Source organism: Poecilia reticulata, linkage group LG18 (assembly GCF_000633615.1).
Source record: "Poecilia reticulata strain Guanapo linkage group LG18, Guppy_female_1.0+MT, whole genome shotgun sequence".
NCBI lineage: Eukaryota > Metazoa > Chordata > Actinopteri > Cyprinodontiformes > Poeciliidae > Poecilia > Poecilia reticulata.
Window position 1 is genome coordinate 18306559 of NC_024348.1, and position 22600 is coordinate 18329158.

Here is a 22600-nt window from a genome sequence, read left to right on the forward strand (position 1 = left end):
CCTGCAGGTTCCACTGTGTACCAAAAGTTCACCATTACCTTTGTATTTATCCATGAGCAAATACTGGACATATTCAGGTTTATATTTAACTAAGTAATATTTGTGTCCATGCACAGCATTTCCCACAGCTTCCTGCATGGCTGGCTGGGCTTCATGCGGTACATTTGTTTATTCATTGCCGCTTCATGCTCTGTATGTAAATACTTACCGGCACACCAAACAGCTAGGAGCAAATTCAAACAGCTTTACTAAGTCGTGGAAATGATTCCCCTCTTTTTTACACTTAAAGGAACTCCTAGTAGTTGCACTTTACTGCACATATCGTATGTTTTTCTCGACCCACAATGCTTTTTCCTAATCTTCACATGTGACTGTTGAGCAGTGTAGATATTTGTATTTGCTCATAGTTAAAATATATTCAAGATTTTATTCATATATGACTTTACAGCTTTAAAGAGGTTTTATTACATTTGATCAAATAAGTTGAGAGTGGCACTGGCCAGATGGCGGACATGCTTTGCAGAGCATTTTATGGTCCTTAATGACACTGTTTTTGATGTACGCCCCCATAACTTTACTGTTTTGATTGGCCTTCATTTGGATACCAAACACACAGTAGTAGTGCAGTTACTGTGGCTGCCAAACATTGAAATGTCCGCCTCAGCAACACTAAATGCAGGATTTAAAAGATCAACAGCATCATTTTAGATCAAGGACCAACAATCGTACCAATCAGGAAGGAGTGTAGTCTTCTCAAAAATACACAACAGCTCAAAATGATAAGTAAAATATGTTTAGAATATTTTTTTAAAATAAATAAATATATATATATATATATATATATATATATATATATATATTAGGTGTTTCCACTCTAGAACTTACTTTAGTTGATTAGAGTGCTGGGACGTTATTTAATGGTGAACAAAAAGAAGAGTTGGGGAAAATGATATTTGATCACAAACATTATCATTTACTTTAATTAGTGCCGGGTCTCTATTAACTTTAGGGACGTCTGTGCTGCTGCTTCATGGTTAGCGTTGAGATGCTATTTTAAGCTTGGATAGCTTCATGAGGCTAACTTATGCTAGCACAACTTGAACACAACAACAACAGTCTTTTCCAGTGTCAGTGTCCCATCAGATCATTTTTTTAAGAAATATTTATGCACAGTGGGCCGAGAAGTGACTTTTTCATTTACTGTGCTTCAGATTTACAGATGTACCAGAAACACGTAAATACAAAGGTTCCATTAGCAACTCTTGTATTAAAAGGAACAAAACAAAAAAAACTGTGATATCTTAATCAAAAATCTATATAATTAATCAAAATTAATGCGTTAATCCAGTCCCTAATTTTTATTGAATAAAAGTAAAATTTCAAAAATTGGAATATTTAAATTAGCAGGTCAGAAATTGAATATATTGGTTGACAGCACCATTGCCTTGCAGCAAGAGAGATGCTGGTTTGAATCTCAACCTAGTTTCTGCATGGTGTTTGCATGTTCTCCCTAGTAATATGACTACTAGGTTAACTGAGTTCTCTAAATTGTCCTTATAGCCAATATTTAGAATACATGTTCTTTTAAAACCCTTAAACCAGTCCAGTTATTTCAACTCCCTCACCTCAGGAAAAACTGTCACCTGTCACAGGATAAAACCTGAAGTCCAACGGTCCGACTGTGCTGCAATATAGATTTGAATACCTGGCACGTTTCCATGGCAATATCTTTGCATCTGCCTGTCATTTGTTGTACCTGAAGTACAGGATCATCAACTCATCCATATAAGCTGTTTTTTTTTTTTTGTAACGTTCACTTATATAATCTTCTTTTTTTTTTAAATGACCAAAAAATTGCCTATTTCTCCTAAATCACCTGTAAAGTTGCAGCACAGGTCCTCCTAGCTACATTAGGATGTAGCTAAATAGCTTAATCATTAAATTTGGTAATTCAGTCTTAAAAGTGTAAGATTGTAGTTGATTTATGTAGCTTGTGTATTTTATTAATATATTTCTGCCAATTTTGATCAATAAAAATTATGTTACTAATCATTGGAGCTGACCTGACCAACAGATGGTCATCGACACCTTCTACCCTCTTTGCTAAAGAAATTTCTGTGTCAAAGCATATTTATGGAAAGTTTAGTGGAAGAAAAAAGGTGCATGAGCAGCGGTGCTAGCCACAGCAGTATTTATAAGATGAGTTTCAGTTTTTTAATTTGAATTAGTAAAATAAATGAACGTTTTGGTGATTTATGTCATCAAAATTTGCAATCTTGGGAAATTACTCCACTCAACCTTCCTCTGTAACGTGACTGAGGAAAAGTGATGCTTAATTGCAAGACAGATGCAAGGTACCATAGGGAGTTGGTGGGCTAAAAAAGAGGAAATTATCTAAATGACGATAATTAGTTTAGAATGCAGAGCCTCGTGCATCACATTCTTCCTTCCAGGAGAGACGGACACAGTTTGTGTTTGTCCTCACTGTTCAGATTGTTTGGCTCTTTGTTGTTTTGGGGACATTGTGAAAAATGAAGCATTTCTGTTGTTTTGTTAGGATCCCAAGTTACGGGAGAAGCTGTCCTATGAAAAAGAGGGGTTTGAATCAAAGCTGCTGACCATCGTCTATGGAGTGGACATGGTGAACGTCTCATTCATGTGTTTGTTGGGCTTGGATGAGAAAATCACACAGGTAATCCTGGAGCTCCGCCTCCCTCCGACACACGTTAGCTAGTCATTAGCATTGTCTGCCTTCCAGCAGCGATGCGGTCGAGTCACACGCCGTCCTCATGTGTGTTTGTTTCCAGATTTGGACAGATGAGCTCTTCGACCTGGCGACCAACATACTGTCCAGGAATTCATCGAGGATCAGGCACCTTTACAAAGCGTAAGACACATTCACAGTTTAGGGAACAGAAGCTGCTGACTGGCGTCAACAGGAAACAAAATGGAGGACAGAAAAGAGTTTACATGTCCAGGATAATTCAATCCATCCATCCAGATATGCATACATACATACATCCATACATACGGGCTGAAAAATGGGAGAACGCTGTGAATGTGTGGAATCTGAACAAGAAGTGTGAAGGACCCAGTTTGTAGATATTTCCAACGATGCTCTGTTTGTTTTCAGGTACACTAAACTAAAGCTTCATGGGAATTTGGATGGGAGGATCCCTATGAAGCAGTGAGTAAAAGCCTTTTCTGCTCCCTCTGTAACACACCCATCTCTACGTTGCCTATTCATGTTCTCGCTTTGCTCTTTGTCTTAAAAACATGGAAGTTGCCGTCCGTTTTCTCTTTATTTATAATCTATGATGCTGTGGGAAGTGTTTGCTCCCTTATAGATTATTTATTTATTTATTTTTTACCTACTCTATGAAGAAAACTCGGCCAAAAATCCTCCACTGTGAGTTAGAAGACTCACCAATCCAGGGAGGCATTACTTACGAGGCTGTAAGGGCGCAATTGCTTTTTCACAGCAGGTCAGGTTGGTTTGGGAAGCTTTTTTTTCCCTTAACATAGGAATTCATCTTTTGAAAAATTGCTTTTTTAGGGTTTATAACTTGTGATCTGTAAGACAGCAAACACTTTTTTTACCCCAGCAAACATTAACTTGTAGCTCCAACTTGAACCAAGCCAAACCTAACAGTGAGAGTTTTTGCTTTTCAGCTTTATGAAGTTGTTTTCTGATAAGAAGAGGGTGGAGACTGCAATGGAGCAGTGTAACCTAAACAACAACAAGGTAATCAATACATGCAATCTCTTGTGATTAACCAAAAGATATTCATTCAAACAGCAACGCTTTCATACAAGGAAATGGAAAACGATTTATCACTTGATCCACCAACTTAATGAAGAATGTCTGAATTATTGATTTTATTATTTTTTACGTTTAATAACTTCCTCTATCTTTAACTTGCTGCATCATAAGATAAAACTTCCTTCCAGTTTTGAAAGACAGCACTGAGATAAATTCACTGTCATTCAATTAAGTGTTCTGTTCCAGGCCTGCTTCTGGTTTAGATGCTGGTATTGAGCTTCCTATGTTTTGAATTTAGGCAAAGAGATGTCTGAATGTTACAAACTTTTAAATGGAGACGATCTAAATTACTTGCTAAAAGGTAAGGAAGCAGCCTGCTAAATTGGAAGCTCACTTGAGCTTGAAGCTTTTTTGTGCTTTTTGGGGCATTTTTATAAAACTTTATAAAAACAGCTTAAAAAATCTAGAAATCTGTTTCTGGAAAAGTAATATATTTGAAAATTATTCCTTATATTAAAGTGTTTTTTTTTATAACAGCTAATGGCTACAATCTGCACATATCCCCTCTAAAAACAACAATAGCTGCTTATTTTAGTATTTAAAATGTCAAATATAGCTGATATGCAGAAACATGCCCGGTGGGAACTGTTTTAGAGCTACAACAGACGACTGTAACATCTACAGTCGTCTTTTTTCTGCTCTGCAGCCAGTAGCATGTTAAGCAGCAGTGCATCCAGGTTGAGTATGTGAGAAATACTCTAGGGAAAAAAACGCAAAAAATTTGTATGCAAATTTCTCTCAAAAATCCACAGATGCCCACAGTGTGTAGACGGACATAGAAGCTAGTCGAGCCTCCTTGTGTTTTATGAAGCCTAACTTCCAACAATTTGATGTGTTCCTTCTGAGTGACTGTGACTAGTTGCAGAACAGGGCAGCAGTGGGAAATTTGGGTTTATACAAGCACTGCTGCATCTGGCTGCTGCCAATTAACTCACAGCTGATTGAGCTGCTGATGTTAAACAAGTCTGGTTCTTGTTCATCAGCCCTCACAGGTCCAACACGATGAACTGGCAGCACTGGTTCTCCCAAGGTTTCAGAGGAAACTGAACGAATGAGCAGTTTCCCCTTTCACTCCACTGTGGCTCGTCTAGTTTTTTTCTCTCTCAAGAAATTTATTTCACTGACAGTTCTTCTTGCTTTGACCACCCGAACATCTCTCCCAGAAATTAGATTGCCAAATGCAACAACCATTATTCAATATTTTATTTATTTATTTTTATTGGAGACCAGCAATAAAAGTATATGTAAATTTTAAACATGCAGTTGAATAACAATGAAGTCTGTGTCAATACAGAGGTTTATGAAGAAATAGATTATTTGCAGTTGTGCTGTAGATGCTTCAGAGTTGTTTGTTGTTTCATCCATCTCCTGACTGATACTTTTGCAGGATGAGTTTCTTCTGATCTCATCCTATAAGTTTCCTGGTCTGGAAACTGTGACTGTAGCTGAAGGATGTACTATATAAGGTTGTTTATGTTTACTGTTGTTTACTGGCAGTGCTTTTACATTTCTACCAGTAACGGCTGGGTGGGAGTTACCTGTGTCTTCCTCTGTTACTGTCTGGGGCGAAAGCTGAAAAATGTTTGGGGGACTGCTCCTCCACCGTGGTTCCACTCCTTACAGTATCGCAGTTTTACAGATTTTGAGATGAAGCCAGGTCTCTTAAGTGTTGAATATTCGCTGTAGTACTAAAACTCTTTTTTTAAAGTCACAAGACTTGTTCTTCTTGATCAAGTCTGGAAACATGGCTGACAGAGCTGTGTGTGCTTGTCTCTTTGCTCTGGTGCCACCTGTTGGTGAAAAGTGTTGTGGCGCCATGGTCTGCACTGACTTTAAACACATTGTTACAAATTGCCACATCTCTCTCAAACAGCTCCTTTGAAGGAATAAAGCCTTTTTAGAGAACACGAGTTATATAATACAAATTGAAAGAAAAATAATTTTGGGAAATTGAGGTGATTTGTGATAATATATATAAAAAAGCCCTGATACGTTATCATTATGTTTAGAAACAGCTGAAACCAGATAGTTTTTCTCTCTTCCTACTTTAAGTGACTTGGGGTTTACAAAGTTATCTGTATTTGATAAATAACCAGATAATGTTTATAATCTTCCAATCCTCCGTCTTGATCTCTCTGCAGTCTGAAAGTATAAAGACCGATGATTTGACGTGGGAGGTTTTTCTAAAGTTCCTCGACAACTTGTGTATCCGACCCGAACTGCAGAGCATCTTTGAGGAATGGTATTTGTACTTTTAGTTTTTCTTCTTTTTAACCTAATTGCTCAGATTTTTGGGGTCGCTCCTCGGTGATACGGTTCTGTCTGTCGTTCAGTGGTGCTCGGAGGAAACCGTTCATCTCTCTCGACCAGTTCCTGGATTTCCTCAACGACAAGCAGCGGGACTCCAGGCTGAACGAGGTGCTGTACCCGCCCCTGAAACGGGACCAGGTCCGACAGGTCATGGAGAAGTTTGAGAGCAACCTGAGCCAGCTGGAGAGAGGTTAGCAGCTCAGATTTAATTTCTTGATCTGGTTAAATACCCTTATGAAACGACAATAATAAAGAATATTTCAGGGGACGTGTTATTCTTCCTTGAACATGTTAGGATGGGTTTATGACAGGGTGTCCAAATTCTGGCCCAAATCTGTGGCCTTTGGAGTGATTTTATTTCATGCCACCCAACTGCAATTGAAGGATGACACAAATTTGACCTGTCCATCACAGGTGCAGATGCAAACTTTTTATTTTTAATCAGGGTAGAAATTATTACCAACAAAATTTTCTTACAATACAAAATGTGAAGTACAACACAAACGTTTGCATTTTTCTAACCAAGCTTTTATAATGACCAGAAATCAAGTCATTATTCTTCAGACTTTATTTCTGTGTTTGAAATTTGTTTTGTTTAGCTATAAATGTTTTGAATAATAAAAACCACACCTGGTCTGTCTGTCTGTCTTTCTGTTGCAGACCAGCTCAGTCTGCAGGGTTTCAGTCGATTCCTCAACAGCGAGGAAAACAATAGCTTACCTCTAGAAAACCTTGACCTCTTTGACGACATGACACATCCGCTGGCTCACTACTTTATAAACTCCTCTCACAACACATACCTCACAGGTAAAACGCTCTCCAGAAGAATCTCCATCTTTACCTTCGGTGGTTTATTTAACTGAAAAGATTCAAGGTGCTTATTTAAAGCTGCAAAGCGTTAATTAAATCCCCAGTGGCTCAGTTTGAACATGCAGCTATGTGTCTCTCTGCCTGCCGCCAGTGGGTCAGCTGACGGGCGCGTCATCGGTAGAGATGTACAGGCAGGTGCTGCTCACCGGCTGCCGCTGCATTGAGCTGGACTGCTGGAAGGGCAAACCACCAGACGAGGAGCCCTACATCACCCACGGGTTCACCATGACCACTGAGATCCCATTCAAGGTCTTTCAACACTTATTCAAATTCAGTTCAAATTCAAAAATGCTTTATTTATCCCAAATGGAAATTAAATATTGTCGTAACTCTTAACATCCTTCAAAGAGTCGTTGTCGATGGCGATGCTGTGGGCAGGAAGGGTCTCCTGTAGCAGTCAGTCTTGCAGCATACCTGAAAAGGCCTCTGAATGAAGACAGTTTCTGTGTGACAGTCTCACAGTTCTATGAGCAGGAAAGGCAATATTCCACAGCATGTGTAAATGTGTCAGTTTTAATGAAGACATATCATGCTTTTAAATCATTCACAAATGGTCTATATAAAGTACAGCTGCAATGCTTTGGTTTGAATTCCTGGTTATTGTAGCTCTATAGACTTCTACAATACAAGTGAATTAAACAAAGTGAAGCAGTTGGCTAACGGGAGCATCCAGAACGTCACTGAATGCATTTGGGTCATGTCTTCCTCAAGACAAAAATGGTAAAAACCAATCCAGACAGAAGCAGAAATGTGGCAATAAAAATATTTATTTATTTTTCAGATGTATTTTATGATCTGAGACTTTCACATTTTAAATGTCCTCTTCCTGTCGTGGCCTGCAGGATGTGATTGAAGCAATAGCAGAAACCGCTTTCAAGGCTTCCCCCTACCCTCTCATCCTGTCTTTTGAAAACCACGTTGACTCGTAAGTCTTGTTAAAACTTTGTCACAGGCTGCCTGCATGTGGCTCTTCTGTGAACTCTGTGCTAGTATATTAGCCACTAAACTTGGCCACTGATGCTTGAAGGCATGTAGGGCTCCAGTTTCTAATAAGTTTCTGTCATTTCAGACCTAAGCAACAGGCCAAGATGGCAGAGTACTGCAGGACGATTTTTGGAGACGCCCTGCTCATTGATCCGCTGGATAAATACCCGGTAAACTCAAATCTGTGTTCTCTGTGCTGTCCAACCTCAATCATCGCCTGTGATGCTCATATCTGCTTAATCTGACCCACAACCCCACAGTGGGGCAATGAAGGGGAGGGCAGACGGGGGAAACTTTCCTTAGAAATTGGGGGAATTAACAGTAAATTGGGGGGTAATTTTAGCAAATTGTATCATACACAAACATGAATATGTTTAATCTTAGGAAGAAATCCATGCAAAATAACACAAGTGAGAATATTACATTTTAACATGAGTGAATATGTGATTGTGGGGATCATTCAGTTGATGTTCATGTGTTTCCCCCATTCATTTACGAGTTAAACCAGAATTGACAAGCCTGTTCTTAAGCAAAATAAGATACTTCTTTAAATTCAGTGTTGCAAAATCCAACAAGAACATTCATGTTTTGACAATTCTGATAGCTTTAGCTTCAGTTTTAAACACTGAGTTTGGCTCTGAGACTGAAGTTTGTCTCTTATATCTGATGAAATTAAAGATACCTAGTTTTTTATTATTATTGTTAATTTGGTATCAATCCTGTTTTATTTTAGCTCAAACATTACCATTTGTCATCTGTATGGGTTTTAGCTGGAACAAGAAACCCCTCTTCCCTCACCACAAGACCTGCTGGGAAAGATCCTGATCAAAAACAAGAAGAAGCCCCACCTTGAGAAGACAACCGTGCGGCGCAAAGATCCCGTCCCGACCCAGCCGTCGCCTTCCCGGGGTACGGATGCAGACAGTCACAAGGGTGAACCATAAAATGTCATTGCTAAAGTAACTGTATCCAAGAAGAATAATAAAAAGTTGTGCGGAGGGAAAAAGTGCAACCAAAATGGATGAACAAGCAATAGGACCTAGATTTTGATTTGATTTGGTTTATGGGAGGGTCAGACACCACAGTGTGGTGCCCAGCCTACATAAAATACAAATGGCTCCTTGCAGACAAAGAGTTAATAAACTCAAAGTGATTTAAAACTTTTTGCAAACTTACTTAAGCTGACAGACAAATGGCTGCTGGTTTTGCAGATTCCCCCCTTACAGAAACAGAGGGACAGAAGATCCTGTCCAACGGTGACCAAAAGCAGGCTGAGAAGGCGGCCAAAGACCCCGGGCAACGTAAGTCGCTCTGTATTCTCAAACAGAGTTGAATGGATTTGACTGGCACACATACGTACATTTTTTTCTGGATATATTTATCCTGTTCTGGCAGGAGGGGAAGGAGAGAGTGAGGAGGAAGACGAGAATGAGACGCTGCCAGAGGGAAAAAAGGCCGCCAGTGAAGAGGTGTTAGAAATAGCAGATTGGCCCTTTGATGGTCTCTTTGGGCGGCTTGCTGATGGATTCCTGCGATCTTCTCCCCTCAGGGTACAGCCCTAAACGAAGTGTCCGCTACTGAGGAGATGTCCAATCTCGTCAACTACATCCAACCTGTTAAATTCAAGGGTTTTGACAATGCATTGAGTGAGTGTGTGTCTGCCGATGATGAGAAGGCTGGAGACGGTGGCAAAAGCATCTTTCAGTGCTTTTGAGTGATCATTAAAGTTTACTTTCATGTTCCTTTACCAGTTCCTAATATTTATCCTATCCACTTTCTGTTTTACCAGGGAGGAGAAGGCTCTATGAGATGTCTTCATTTGTGGAAACCAAAGCCATAGAAATCCTGAAAACCTTCCCCTTTGAGTGTCTTACGTATCCTTAAAAGCTTGAAGCAGAGCTTGTGTGCTAATCTCTCCGCCAGTATTTCTCAAATTCCAGAAAATGGATATTCAGGTTCCAAATCCGTATTCCTCCCAGCAGAGACAGAATCCATACTGTTAAGTTGTTGGTTGGTCTTGGTTTTAGGATATGTATTTTAGGATATCTGGTCAAACAAAAGTCTGGTCCCATATTTGCAGACTCTACATTTTGACTTATATAAACAATTGACATCATAAGTGGTACCGCTGATACAGCAACCAACGGATCCACCTTCTTTATTCGAACATCGGCCTGGACACCATCAGGAACTGAACTTTGAGTCTTGCAGCTTCCAGCATGTAATAAATTGAATCTGCAGATGTTGCCCCTCCCTGTATCTGTTCAGCATGTTGATCCTTGACAGGACTCTTCCAGGTATAATAAGAAGCAGCTGAGCCGGATCTACCCCAAAGGAACGAGGGTAGACAGCTCCAACTACATGCCTCAGCTCTTCTGGAACATCGGATGCCAGATGGTGGCACTGAACTTTCAGACTCTTGGTAAGCACTGCTAATTCAGCCTTGTTCCTTTGGATTTGTGTTTGTTGCTCTCTAAAGCTGACGTATAAAGCGCCTTTCACATTCACTGGCAGCTCTGGTAAAAATCTGTAAAACACTCTGACGTAGATTCCCTTCTTCACCCGTCAAAGCAGTGGGTAATAAGTTTAAAACAACTAGAGGTGTGACAATCAGGAGGCCCCGAATGTCATGATGACTCCTAACATAGTCTTAGGAAATATTCCTGTTGTGTTTTGGGAGTTAAGAGCGACCTAGTCTGCTCAGAAAGCGCAGAATAACTGGTGGCGTGATCAGGAATTCACTGGTCTAAAACCTGAGATATTCAACATGTTGGATTGTCTTGGCCCATATCGCAGCGTGTGGTGTCCCCTGAAAACAAGCGAGTAACGCAACCAGTTGATTGTGATGTTTGGCCAATCAGAAAGCGCGATGGAGGGGCATCCAAAATACACTGAAGACAACTGCCATCTTAAAAATAGTCCATAAACTCTCACCGTTGCTTCTTCCCAGTCGGCCATGTTTGTTTATTCTAAACTCACATTGGTCTAGGGAGGTTTGGCGAGATTTCCTGAATGTTGTTGAGCTAAATCTGTCCATGTTTGGTGTTTTGTTTTCACCCTGTGGCTGAACACAACACACTGCACAAAAAAACTTGTTACACCTGAAACTTTTTTATCATCATGTGGGGTCTGTCAGGTTTTGAAAATCGGCCTGATCATTTAAATCTTGCCATGTGAACAAGACTTGACGATAGCTTTTCTGTTTTTCAACAAGAGAAAAAAGCCATTCTTAAAGTGTAATTTTTATTCTACTGAACTAAATTTATTTGCAATAAAATAATTTATTTTAAGCCTTATAGCCTTTTTTAGCTGTGCCAAAAACACAGAGGGCTGTATTAGGAAACACTCTTATGTCAGCCTTCACAAAAATCTTCTCCCTTCTGTAAATTATGTAAAATGTTTTTGTTCTCTCTCAGACCTCCCCATGCAGCTGAACATGGGCGTATTTGAGTATAATGGCCACAGCGGCTACCTGCTGAAGCCAGAGATCATGACCAGGGCGGACAAACAGTTTGATCCCTATACGGAAGAAATTGTGGATGGGATTGTTGCCAATACGGTCATAGTTCGGGTACGAACCAAACTGTCTGTGTATTGTCTGATTAAAGCAGCCTGTGTCATCGTGCTATAATTGTGTGTTACTGCCCCTCCATCAGATAATCTCAGGTCAGTTCCTGACGGATAAAAAGGTCGGTGTGTATGTGGAGGTTGACCTGTTTGGACTTCCACATGATACAAAGAGGAGGAGCAAAACCAGGACCTCCAATGGGAACTCCATGGACCCCGTGTGGGAAGATGAGCGCTTCGTCTTCTACAAGGTTTGCTCACAAAGCAAACTTTTTCCAACATTTCGTCTTCTGTCGTACATCCTTTTTTAAAACTGGTGTGTTGGTTTCAATACATTCCAGGTGATTCTCCCCTCACTGGCCTCTCTGAGGATTTCTGCATTTGAGGAAAACGGCAAGTTCATCGGACACCGAATTCTCCCAGTGTCTTCCCTCAAACGTGGTGAGCTTTCTGATATTTATGTGATCTGAAAGCAAAGTACTACTACTAAATTATAATGTATGTCCTCAGGAATGTTTTATATCTATCATTAATAGGTCTCCATTTGTCTTTTTTTTCTTAGGCTACCGCTACATCAACCTGAGGACCGAGTTTAACCAGCCACTATTAATGGCCTCTCTGCTGGTTTACACTGAAGCTAAGGACTTTGTCCCTAATCAACACTTGGGTAAATTTATCATCCTTCAGTTGGAACTTAAACGATATGATCATCTTTAAATCAACAAGAAGTAACAGGACAAGTTACTGCCGCCGTCCAATGGGAAACAACGGCTGTTAGGAATCTCCTGTGTTTTTCATTCTTTTTTCATTTTCCTTTTATAAAGAATTTTTAGTTTATTTCTTTGACAAATTAGCGACTGTTCACAGAAGCTAATCTCCACTTTTAGCTAGCAACATTTTTAGGTCTGCTTTTTATGTAGCTAGTTTCTCTTTATTCTATTTATTGAAATAAATTAGTTTAAATAAATGCTTTGATATATTTGAAATCCATTTTTCTAGCAAAGAAACAATCTTGCAGTTGCCACCAAGGTTGTACTTGGTTGGCGTTGATTAGCAGCTCGACTACCTGTCATGTTGTTAGCATATTTGTTGTTTTATTTAACTTCCTTATTAACAAAACACTTAACGTTTACATTTTTGACTGCACAGTTATTTTTAAAATACTTTTTAACTTTTCAATCTGTTATGTATGGCTCTCTAATCAACAGTTAAACGCCATAATCAGTTAAGCTAATCTGCCTCTGGTGTTTCTTCATTTTTCTGTACCCAGACTACATCGAGGCTCTGACCAACCCCATTAAGCACATCAATCAGTTGGACGCAAGAGAAAAGCTGCTTGCTGATCTCTTGGAGGAAGTAAGACAAAAATACGCTTTACTTTGTGTAGGAGTTAGTGAGCATGTCTTTAGTGTTCTTCATCTATTGTCCATTGTAATCAGTTTTAATATATGAAATGTTTACTTTTGGAAAACAGTTAGAAGATGATCCTAGCGGATTTATGTTTGAGGACATTCAAGATTCACACCCTTCCCCTGAGCCGGCGCTTCCCAGCAGTCCTATTGAAGAGACTCCTGAGTGTCTACCTGCACCAGGTAGGCACATCCACAAATTCACTGTTTGAGTGTCGGCACTGGAGTGACGGTTTATGTAAAAGCTTATAGACATTCCTGTGCCAACTAGAAACTGCTCAAACCAGACCTGCGGGTCAGCAGGGTTTTTTAGTGTTACATTAGCCACCAGATGCAACACTGGTTCAGTCGAGAGAAGTGCAGAGAAGAGCTGTAATGTGTGCTAAGCTGATGTTCGTAAATGGGCAAGAATCATGAAGGCCAAGAAACGCATCGTCACACAGATCAGGGAGAAAATTGTGAAGACATTTAAAGAAGAGTTGGGTTATAAACCAACATCTCAACCTCTGAACAGATCTCCAGCCTAAGCAACACTAAGCATGCAGTTTAACAGGAGACGGGGTGAAGGACATTAACCCTACACCAACCTAAAGCTGGAGTGTTAGCAAGACTCTATCACATAAGATTTACAAACAAGACTTTTATGTTTGTTGTTCTCTTGAGACAAAATGTGGAAACGTTAATAGGATATTTCTCAAGGCATCATACTGTTCAGAAGCTCCAATTCAGACATTTTTATGACAATCGGTGAACGTATTTTTTTGTGGATCTGCAGTAAATTTAGCTGCATTTGCATTCAAACCAACGTCTCCTGTTGTTGAACAAGTCTGGGAATGATTCATTTGTCCATAATCTGTTGCACATGAGCTGTGAGTGTTTTCTCTGCCTCCTGTTGTAGTGCAAAATCCTACGGAGGAGGATTTCGTAGTATCCATAGTCACAGGTAAGATTACAACGCATTCATTTCCACCCTGAAACAAATGAAGTCGTCTTGTTTGACAAACAGCCATCAGGGTTGAAATAAGCTGGACTTAAAGTGATGTATATATTTCAGATATCTCAAGTATGTCTCTGGAGGAACTGAGGCAGCAAAAGAATCTCACCAAGCTGAAAAAGAAACAAATTAAAGACTTCAGTGAGCTGCGAAAGAAAAACCAAAAGAAGGTAAATGCAAAATAGAAAAAGCTTAAAAAGAACACCCAGCCATTTTTTGGTAATACGTTAATGTTTTTTGGTGTCTGGAAAATGAGCCTTTTCAAAAATCTCCCAATTGTTGAGTCGCAATTGTTGAGTCGCAATTGAATGGCACCACAATGTTGCCTAGAAACCCAAGAAGAGCTCCAGCATGTTTGGTCAACTGTATGCATTGTATAATGGCTGCTGGAAAAAAAAGACAAGCGTTCTGTTGTTGACTTCCATCCAGAAACCAGTTGCTGCATTCTTTTTGGTTGTGCAGGAGGCTCCACTTCTGCTTCTCAACGATGTACGGATATATAATTCCACATCCGTTTGCAGCCGTTTTCATGTGCGAGTGTAAATGTTGAGTAGGGGAGCAGCTTATCTGGATTTAAAGTGACAAGAGGCCCCAAAACAGCTCATTCTGAAAGGAGCTCAAAACGGGCAGAACTGACCAAACTAAAATTTCATAATCTAGGAATGATTTTGTACAAAAAATAAACATGTGTTGTAGTGCATAGATCTATCCTAACTTTTTCAAGAAAGCAGGTTAGCGTACAAATACTTTCTTGTGCCAAACTGTATTTGGTTTTTCATTGTGTTTTTCCCCCCACCCCTAGATTCAGGCTGAAAGTCAAAAGAAGCGCACCACCATTGAGAAAAACTTCAAGCGTAGCATCAAGAAAGGGTGAGTAAAGCCTGAAGGATGGAAGAGGGATGAAACGGATGAAAGACGACAGCAATGTGAAGATGAAGATAAAAGGTGAACTGAAAGGTGCTGAACTGGTGTTCCTCTGTGCTCCAGTGATTCCCAGGACAAGATTGGAGACCTGGAGAAGCAGAAGGCCCTGCTCTGGGAACAAAACATGCAGGAGCTGCTGGAACTGCGGCAGAGCCTCCATTTGCAGGAAAAACAGATGCAACTGCAGCACTTGGCAGAGGTAACAACACTTCAACACAAAGCTGAAAGCACCAGTTGCTCTAAGAAACAGAGATGGTTTAACGGTCGCTTTCTGGACCGCAGGGACATTTCGTAACTGACCTCGCTGACCTCCAGCAGGTTCCTGCCCAGTAAGAGAAGCAAACAGGTGGATCTGGAGTGATTTATAAGACAGTAACTGAAGAGTTAATTTATTACAGTCATGCTGTATTGGTAAAACGTATCGACTTCCTACTAGTTCTACTGCTTTGGCCAAAGGTGTATAAAATACAGGCCTTAGCCGGAATCACCAGGTTTCTGCAGAGTCTGATGACCATCATGAGATGCTAGCAGCTCAAGTTCTCGGCAACAGAGACGATATTTCACGTCTTGGATGAGGTGGATTAGCAAGCAAAGCTAATTAGCAAGCAATGCTAATCCACCTCATTTGCTTTTGATGCTCCCCTTTAAATCTCTGTCAGGCCGTTTGGTAAAAAAGCCGGGCAGAGAGACGTTGGAGTAGGGGATACGATCCTTGTTCATGATAATCATTGGAAGAGATGGTTTGAACTTCCTCCTTCTCTCTCTGCTCTCCCGATTCTGTGCACTAGCAACACTTGTTTAATAAAAAATTAGCTGTTTCTTATTAAAATGTTCAGACATTTCAGAAATAAACTCTAGATTCTACACAGGACAGTTTGATCCAAAATGCTTCGCCTGTCAGCCTCCAGTGTTACTGAAAAATCTGCTGCTGTTTCTTCTCAGGAGCACGAGAAGCTAAAACTGATGGTGACTGAATATCAAGAATTTCACACCAAGAAGCTCACAGACGCATGCACCAAGTAAGAGCAACAGCCAACGCTACAGTTTTCCAGGATTCATTTTGCTCCTGGTTGGACTTTCTCCATACTCTTAACTCTCAGCTGTGTCTCTTAAATCAGGTTGATTTGGTTTCTTTTTATATGTATACAGTTAATCTGTGACTGTGTCTGCAGGGAGAAGAAGGAGATCCAAAAGGTCCTGGAAAGGAGGAGAATACAGAACCTTGTAGAAGCAAAGAAGAAAGAACCTGACTTGTACAAAAACATTTAATTTCCATTTACCTGTTTTATCAATCTGAGATAAAATGCTTAGTTTATTTTTTAGATCCAGTAATCTGTTGTCTTTCACTCCTCTCTTTGATCTTCATTGTTTTATCTTTGTTCTTATTTTTCTCTCTCTAGGAAATTATCTGATTTCACCAAGAAACACATAAACGAAAGTGTGGAAGTTTTTCGCAAGGTAATCCAACTCGTACATCATTACAGCTCCTAGCAAGTTTGAAATGACTTCATTTACAGTCCAGTTTTCTGTTCTGGGCTTCATCTGGGGCCAATTTATCTGGACCAGCAACTTTAGTAACTTTCATTAGCTTTTCTTTGTTATTTTATGCTGTTTTTCTTCCTGGTTTTACCTAAAATCTCCACTTGCTCCTCACCAGCTTGAGAAGTTGCAGAGCATGAGAAAAGAGAAGTTCTTACTGAAGCATCTGGAAATGACGCAGCAGATGGAAAGTCTGCTTACACAGGTGAGTGTAGGCAAAACTAATCATTACAAGAAAGAGAAATACTTTAATCTAAACAAGGTTTCCTCTGGTCCTACTGTGCTGCATGTTTGGCTGCTACACGTCTGATTCAAATGAACTGGCAGACTAAAACATGGTATCAGAAGTGTGCCAGAGCTGTTCATTTAAAGCACTTTAATCCGCCTGGTTGCTGAAATGTCCTATACAAAAAAAACCTGAATTTGACTTAAAATGTCCCTTCAAGGTAATGCTGCATGTGGTTGAAAGAAGTCAAAGCACTGATGTCCAATTTTCTTGTTAGCTCACGGAAAATCAGAGTATCACAGCAGCAGCTAATTATTGTTGAGAAGGTAGTTACTGATTTATTTAATGGTAATGTATTTTTATAACGCTTGTCTAAGCACTCAAAGTTGATTTACATGAGCACAACAATATGAAACAAAACAAAGCAACAAAACAGAAAACCACAAAAAGTCAGATTTAAATATTAGAAAACATTTTGCTGATGTTACATATGCACTTATTTTGTCTTCTGTGAAAACCGAAATCACATTCTTAGTGGTGGTTTCTTGGATCACCGCACCACTGACTGATATTTATATTCAGATTTTTCTTCATAGATACAACTCAGACTAAGAGCTTGATAAGTACACAATTCTTTGTATAATCTGCTACATATATACAAAATAACATTAGTCAGCATAAATAAACATAAACTTAACATGCATTACTAATAAAAAACAATTTATTATAAATGCGCCATGGATATATAATACCGTATAAAACCTTGCTAATCTAAAATAAAGGGGGAAAATAACCGTTAAACTTCCCTATCTCTTCAACAGACATGCTAAATGTGGCTAACGATTAGCCTAAAACAGTGGTTCTTAACCTGGGTTCGACCGAACCCCAGGGGTTCGGCGGAGCCTCTGCCGCGGAGGTAAAGACACACTTGTGTAAAGTCATGATGACGCCCCGCTTTGCCRTCACTTGCTGCAGAGGATCACGTTACATTGCTTAGCCAATCAGAGCTGCGGAGGAGCCCTGATTGTAGGAGCTCCACTCTCAGCATGGATGTGAACTTGTGTCTTTAATTACTTAAGCAAAACTCACCGTTTTTATCATAGACATTAATACTATAATATTAATGTCTATGGTTTTTACCAAATTCTATAGTCTAAATCTGCTCCTTAGTTGCATCTTTTCGGGGTTGCTACTGCCTCTAGTGGCGTGGGGGTGGTAACACAGCTAATATAATTAAATCAGAATACCGCAAAGTATTTTGTGTGTCGGCGGGGGGCAGGGGGGGATAAGAAGGGTTCGGTGAATGCGCATATAAAACTGGGGGATTCGGTACCTCAAAAAAGGTTAAGAACCACTGGCCTAAAAGCAGGTAACCATCACCTCACCTCTAGCTAACATTTAGGTTAGCGACAAGAGCAATACTTGACTTCCAGCGGCTTCCTTCGCTGCCATTGCAGCGCAGAAAATCGAAGTCATTGTTCACGACTTCTTTTGTTCTCTGATACCAGAGGGAATCGCAGTCAGCAGCAGAAAAAAGGCCAGGCTGTCCGCAATAACGCATGAAGTCAACGGCCAGGCATCAAAACAGAATAAATGTCAACAAACAATGTTTCTAACTTACAACAGAAAATTTCTAGCCATCTAACTGCCCCATATGCACAGGAGCCACCTGTGAAAACAGAAATCACTTTCTTAGTAGCGGCTTCGCAGTCATGTTGTGACGCTCTGATGTTGACATCCGCATTTGACGTCAGTAGAGCTGACGCAGTAAGACTGTGGTGTAAGTCTCTCTCCCTCGTCACTACTGCCATCTTTTGGCGTTAATTGGTATTACACCGGAAATGACTTCACAATCATCTAGTAGTGAATGAGAGTCAGCTCCACAACACAAATAATTAAAACACAGATAATAAAAAAAAAATAGCTAAGGGGGTGACTTCAAATAGCTCAGTAATCCTGGGTGCCACAAATGTTGGGTACACAAAGAAAAGATGTGAAGATGTAAATTGGTGCTTAAAAATGCCTTTTATTATCTCAGAAACTTTATGCTTACAAACAACATTTGAACCCCCGGTGTTTGTCTTCGTGCTCCTGAGCAGCTTGAGTCGCAGCTGAACGAAAAACTGGAGGAGGAGTACCGTCAGCTGCCGAGAGAGATCAGTCAGCACCTTCCTTCGGACCTACAAAACAAAGGCGCCTGTATGGATTCCCCGTTATCGGCCCTGTCCAATCACAGCAGCCCCACCTCCAGCACGCCCTCCAACTGCTCCACGCCCTGGTTCCCGAGATCGTTCGACAAGAGTATGGACAATAATCAGGGCTCGCTGCACGACTCCACGTCCTCCTCCACAACTCCTGCCCCGTCGGAGTCGGAACTTTCTTTCAACTAGACTTTTACATTTTACAGAGAGAGGGAAAACAAGATGGAGGTCTAAAGTGATCGCGTGTGGGGTAGAAATGATTATGGATTATCTACTAATTTTATTCTTTTTTTTTAAAGAAATCACTGTTTTGTCCTTGTCTACGGAGCTGTATTTTTTATTTTGCTGTTTTTGACAAATTTGTAATTGAAATCTTCATTAGCGTCATAATCAGACCTTTCTTTGTTACACATTTAAAACATTGTTCTTGTCTCTTTTAATTGTTGTATTCCTCTGTCTTGCAGCCAGTCAGATTTGCTGCTTCATGGTGACCCAGGGAAGCTGAAACTTTGTGTTTCAAGCATCTTTAACCTCTTTTTTTATACACATATATTCTGGAAAGCTTTAAATCATGTTGAACAGAGCAGCATCTGACATTTTACTGGTTCAGATATGATCACCCTGGACAGATTTTAGACCCAAATATGTAAAAATACTCGAGCTAAAATTAAGGGATTTTATTTTATTTTTTTAAGGTTTCAAATCTGAAATTTTGAACTGTAATAGCGGAGGCTGACCACTAGATGGTGATAGAGCCCTACCCTCTTCCTTCCTGTGGAAATATTCTGCACTCCACCACCATCTTCACCACAACCTGCAGCCTAATTGATCAGCGTTTCTGCTCTTTAACTCTTAGATGCAAGTCTTTCTGTTTCTGTTTTTGTCTTCCCTCTGAATGGAAATGGGTTTAATTTGAATGTTTTTTTATCTCCTGTGTGTGCCATGGCAGCCTGGAGAGGGACGTTGCCTAAATTAGCAGGACTGCTGTGGAATAAGCTGCACTATGACATCTTAATGTAACTGAGATTCTGTTTCCATCCTGCGGATGTTGTTGTTGTTGTTTTAAGGCTGATTTAACTCCACTTCCATAACCTCGATGCTTTAAAGCAGACATAAGAAAAGCTTTATGTAGATTTTATTTCTCCTAAATGTTTCCCTAATTAACTGTGGTGCACAGAGTTAACGGTACGTTGGGTTTGCTTCTACCAAAGCTTCCAGTTTTTCTCTGTTATTTTTTGTGAGTGTTTCCTCTTTGTCCACTCTAAGTGGTGAACTGATGGTACTATGTATAGATAATCCGTGTATATGTGTAGCTGTACATGAGTTTTACTACTGACTACTAATGCTGGTGGGTGATGGAGGTTAAAATGGGGTGAGGGAAGAACCAAAACGAGTAATTTTATTTTTTTGGTTTTATTTTTGTAATATTTAGGGAATCCTGTTTGCTTTTTATGAGCACTGACTGCCTTTGTTTCTTCATGACCCCTATAATTACATATCTGATCGAGCTGATTGTTGGCATGGATTCTTTGGAGGAATGGGTTTACATGGACCCTGCGTGACGGGTTCATTCAGCGGTTCTGACATATCCACACAGCTGCTAACCCTCCAGGTGTTTGAGGCTTAAAACACTGAGACCGTTATAAATGAATCTCACTGGAATCCTGACCAAATCAACGGAAAATCAAATTAATCGGTTACCTAAAATCACTAGTTTATTTTAATTTAATTATAAAATTACACCATTATAACTTTTTCAGACAACCACATGGATTTTTAAAATATTTTCTATTTCCTTTTTCATCCAGTGAAGTCTTTCTTTTGTTGATTTGGATGCAGGATTGGACCTGATGTAAAGACGAAGATACTAATCAGTCGTCTCCATCTTGAAGGTTTTGAGTCAGGACCAGTACTTGGATCTGCTCAATTTCCTTCACTTTGACTAAAATAAGTCCTGTTTGAAGTGATGTAACCCCACAGCATGCTGCAGCCACCACCCTGCGTCGTTGTAATTGGTGACATAAATTGTTGCTTATTTGTAAAACAAATATTTTAAAGATGTTTATAATTGGATAAACCTGGATATTTTCTTCAGAAGAAAATGAATCTGTTTCTCAACGCTTTTGTACAAAAATAAGGAGATTACATGAGTTCATGTGAAATTACTGCAGCTCCACTGACAGATTTGTTACATTTTTAGTTGATTTATACGAGATGAAGGTGGGAAACATTATTGTCTCAATGTTTTCAAGTCCTAAACACTGGAATTGTAACAATAATCCAACAAGGAGCTGCTGTTTACGTTCAGGGTTTTTTACTGTACAATTCTAGTTTGCTCCTTTTTTTTTTTTTGTTCTTTTTTTTTTTTTACCTGTCATAGCAGCGTTCACCTGCAGGGGTCAGTGTTTCCTTTGAATGAAACCTCTCAAGCTTTACAGATGCTCGTCAAAGCGCTCTGCACTAACACAAAGCGCTCTACTCTGGACTCGCATGTGACTGTCATCGGTCTAAACCAAAAATCTCAACGCATTCCTCTCAGTCCGCTCGGAAATGGAGCGAAGTTTAAAGTCACCGTTCTTGTTCTTTGTTTCTGACAGGATTATTATCAGGTACTCGCTCGTTTCGCTGTGGTTAAAAAGCACTTTTGGATGTTTGTGAAACATGTTCCCATGATGCAGGTTTCATTGCAGTTACACCTGCTCTCTGTGCAAAGCATCTGTAGCCTCCTGAATACATTTGAAAGAACTGAGGTGGTTTGTTTTCTATTTGCACTTTGAACTTGGATTTTATTTGGTACCGTTTTGTCTCATAATGCAAAGAAAAGTCATCGATTCACATGCACATTAGTTTTGAACCATTTCTTTCTTCACTTTAGGAATCTACAGAGGTGCATGTATTAGTAAATGTCATTGCTGGGGATTTTTGCACTATATCAGCTGCAGTTATGGACCATATTCTGATCAGTGGTGATTCCCACCCATTAAGATTCAAGCCAGCATCTCAAACTTACTCCACCAATTCTGATTCAAAGGTTTACCAAGGAACACCCTAATGAAACATCCATCATCAGGTACATATCTCAAATAATCCAACCTGATAATCTGCATTTTAGACTTTAACTGTCTTTACGATTGAGTATAGGCTTGTTTAAAGATTGTATTGTATCAAAGTGCAAAAAAATAACTTTTAACGGCACCTTTAATACACCAACAGGACACTACATTGTGAGGTTGGAGAGAAAATGTTCTACATCAGCGGTGTCACTCATTTTAATTTTGGGCCAAATCAAGATCATGAATGCTCTTAAAGGGCCGGTTGTCCCAGAATGTATTGATAAAACCTGTTCACAAACTGTTAATATATGAATGAATTCTTAAAATTAAATAATATTGAACATCTTTTCAGTCCCTCCAGAATTTTGTGATTCTTTTTGTGATTTTTTTTTCCCAATAAAAATCAAAGTATGGTACTAATTTGGAAATATTTGCGATATTTGCGCTTATTTATGTCGGTAAATATGACTTTTTATTACTCGCCGTATAGGTCATGGACTATAATCTGACATCAATTAAAGCTGAAGCAGCTGCTTAGTACAAGTAAGAAAGTTTTTTGCAATAAAATACAAATGAAGTAGTGCAAAAAATTGAGAATTTGTTGATTTTGCATGAATTTCCACAATAATTCTCAAGAAACTGGAGAGACTGATATAATTTGGCAGTAAACAGAAAAATTGCATTGATTTGATTGAAAACA

General features: G+C 39.6%; 1 protein-coding gene across 2 annotated transcripts in view; it reads left to right on the forward strand.

The window, feature by feature from the left end:
* The window catches only part of plcb3 (phospholipase C, beta 3 (phosphatidylinositol-specific)), a 60810-nt gene extending 39214 nt beyond the window's left edge, over positions 1 to 21596 (forward strand). For both annotated transcript variants that reach the window (XM_017310518.1, XM_008435906.2), the window contains 31 exons: positions 2558 to 2692; positions 2808 to 2887; positions 3134 to 3187; positions 3673 to 3745; positions 5965 to 6065; positions 6157 to 6323; positions 6794 to 6940; positions 7095 to 7252; positions 7846 to 7928; positions 8073 to 8157; positions 8758 to 8896; positions 9199 to 9288; positions 9383 to 9456; positions 9537 to 9633; positions 9777 to 9861; positions 10285 to 10409; positions 11404 to 11558; positions 11644 to 11805; positions 11896 to 11995; positions 12117 to 12221; positions 12825 to 12910; positions 13029 to 13146; positions 13862 to 13906; positions 14018 to 14127; positions 14760 to 14827; positions 14945 to 15080; positions 15824 to 15900; positions 16054 to 16134; positions 16282 to 16339; positions 16539 to 16625; positions 18746 to 21596. In XM_017310518.1, coding sequence (XP_017166007.1) covers positions 2558 to 2692; positions 2808 to 2887; positions 3134 to 3187; positions 3673 to 3745; positions 5965 to 6065; positions 6157 to 6323; positions 6794 to 6940; positions 7095 to 7252; positions 7846 to 7928; positions 8073 to 8157; positions 8758 to 8896; positions 9199 to 9288; positions 9383 to 9456; positions 9537 to 9633; positions 9777 to 9861; positions 10285 to 10409; positions 11404 to 11558; positions 11644 to 11805; positions 11896 to 11995; positions 12117 to 12221; positions 12825 to 12910; positions 13029 to 13146; positions 13862 to 13906; positions 14018 to 14127; positions 14760 to 14827; positions 14945 to 15080; positions 15824 to 15900; positions 16054 to 16134; positions 16282 to 16339; positions 16539 to 16625; positions 18746 to 19036 — 3372 coding nt within the window. In that variant the 3' untranslated portion in view covers positions 19037 to 21596. The remainder of the gene's footprint in view (positions 1 to 2557; positions 2693 to 2807; positions 2888 to 3133; positions 3188 to 3672; positions 3746 to 5964; positions 6066 to 6156; positions 6324 to 6793; positions 6941 to 7094; positions 7253 to 7845; positions 7929 to 8072; positions 8158 to 8757; positions 8897 to 9198; positions 9289 to 9382; positions 9457 to 9536; positions 9634 to 9776; positions 9862 to 10284; positions 10410 to 11403; positions 11559 to 11643; positions 11806 to 11895; positions 11996 to 12116; positions 12222 to 12824; positions 12911 to 13028; positions 13147 to 13861; positions 13907 to 14017; positions 14128 to 14759; positions 14828 to 14944; positions 15081 to 15823; positions 15901 to 16053; positions 16135 to 16281; positions 16340 to 16538; positions 16626 to 18745) is intronic.
* The last annotated feature ends 1004 nt before the right edge of the window (positions 21597 to 22600 follow it).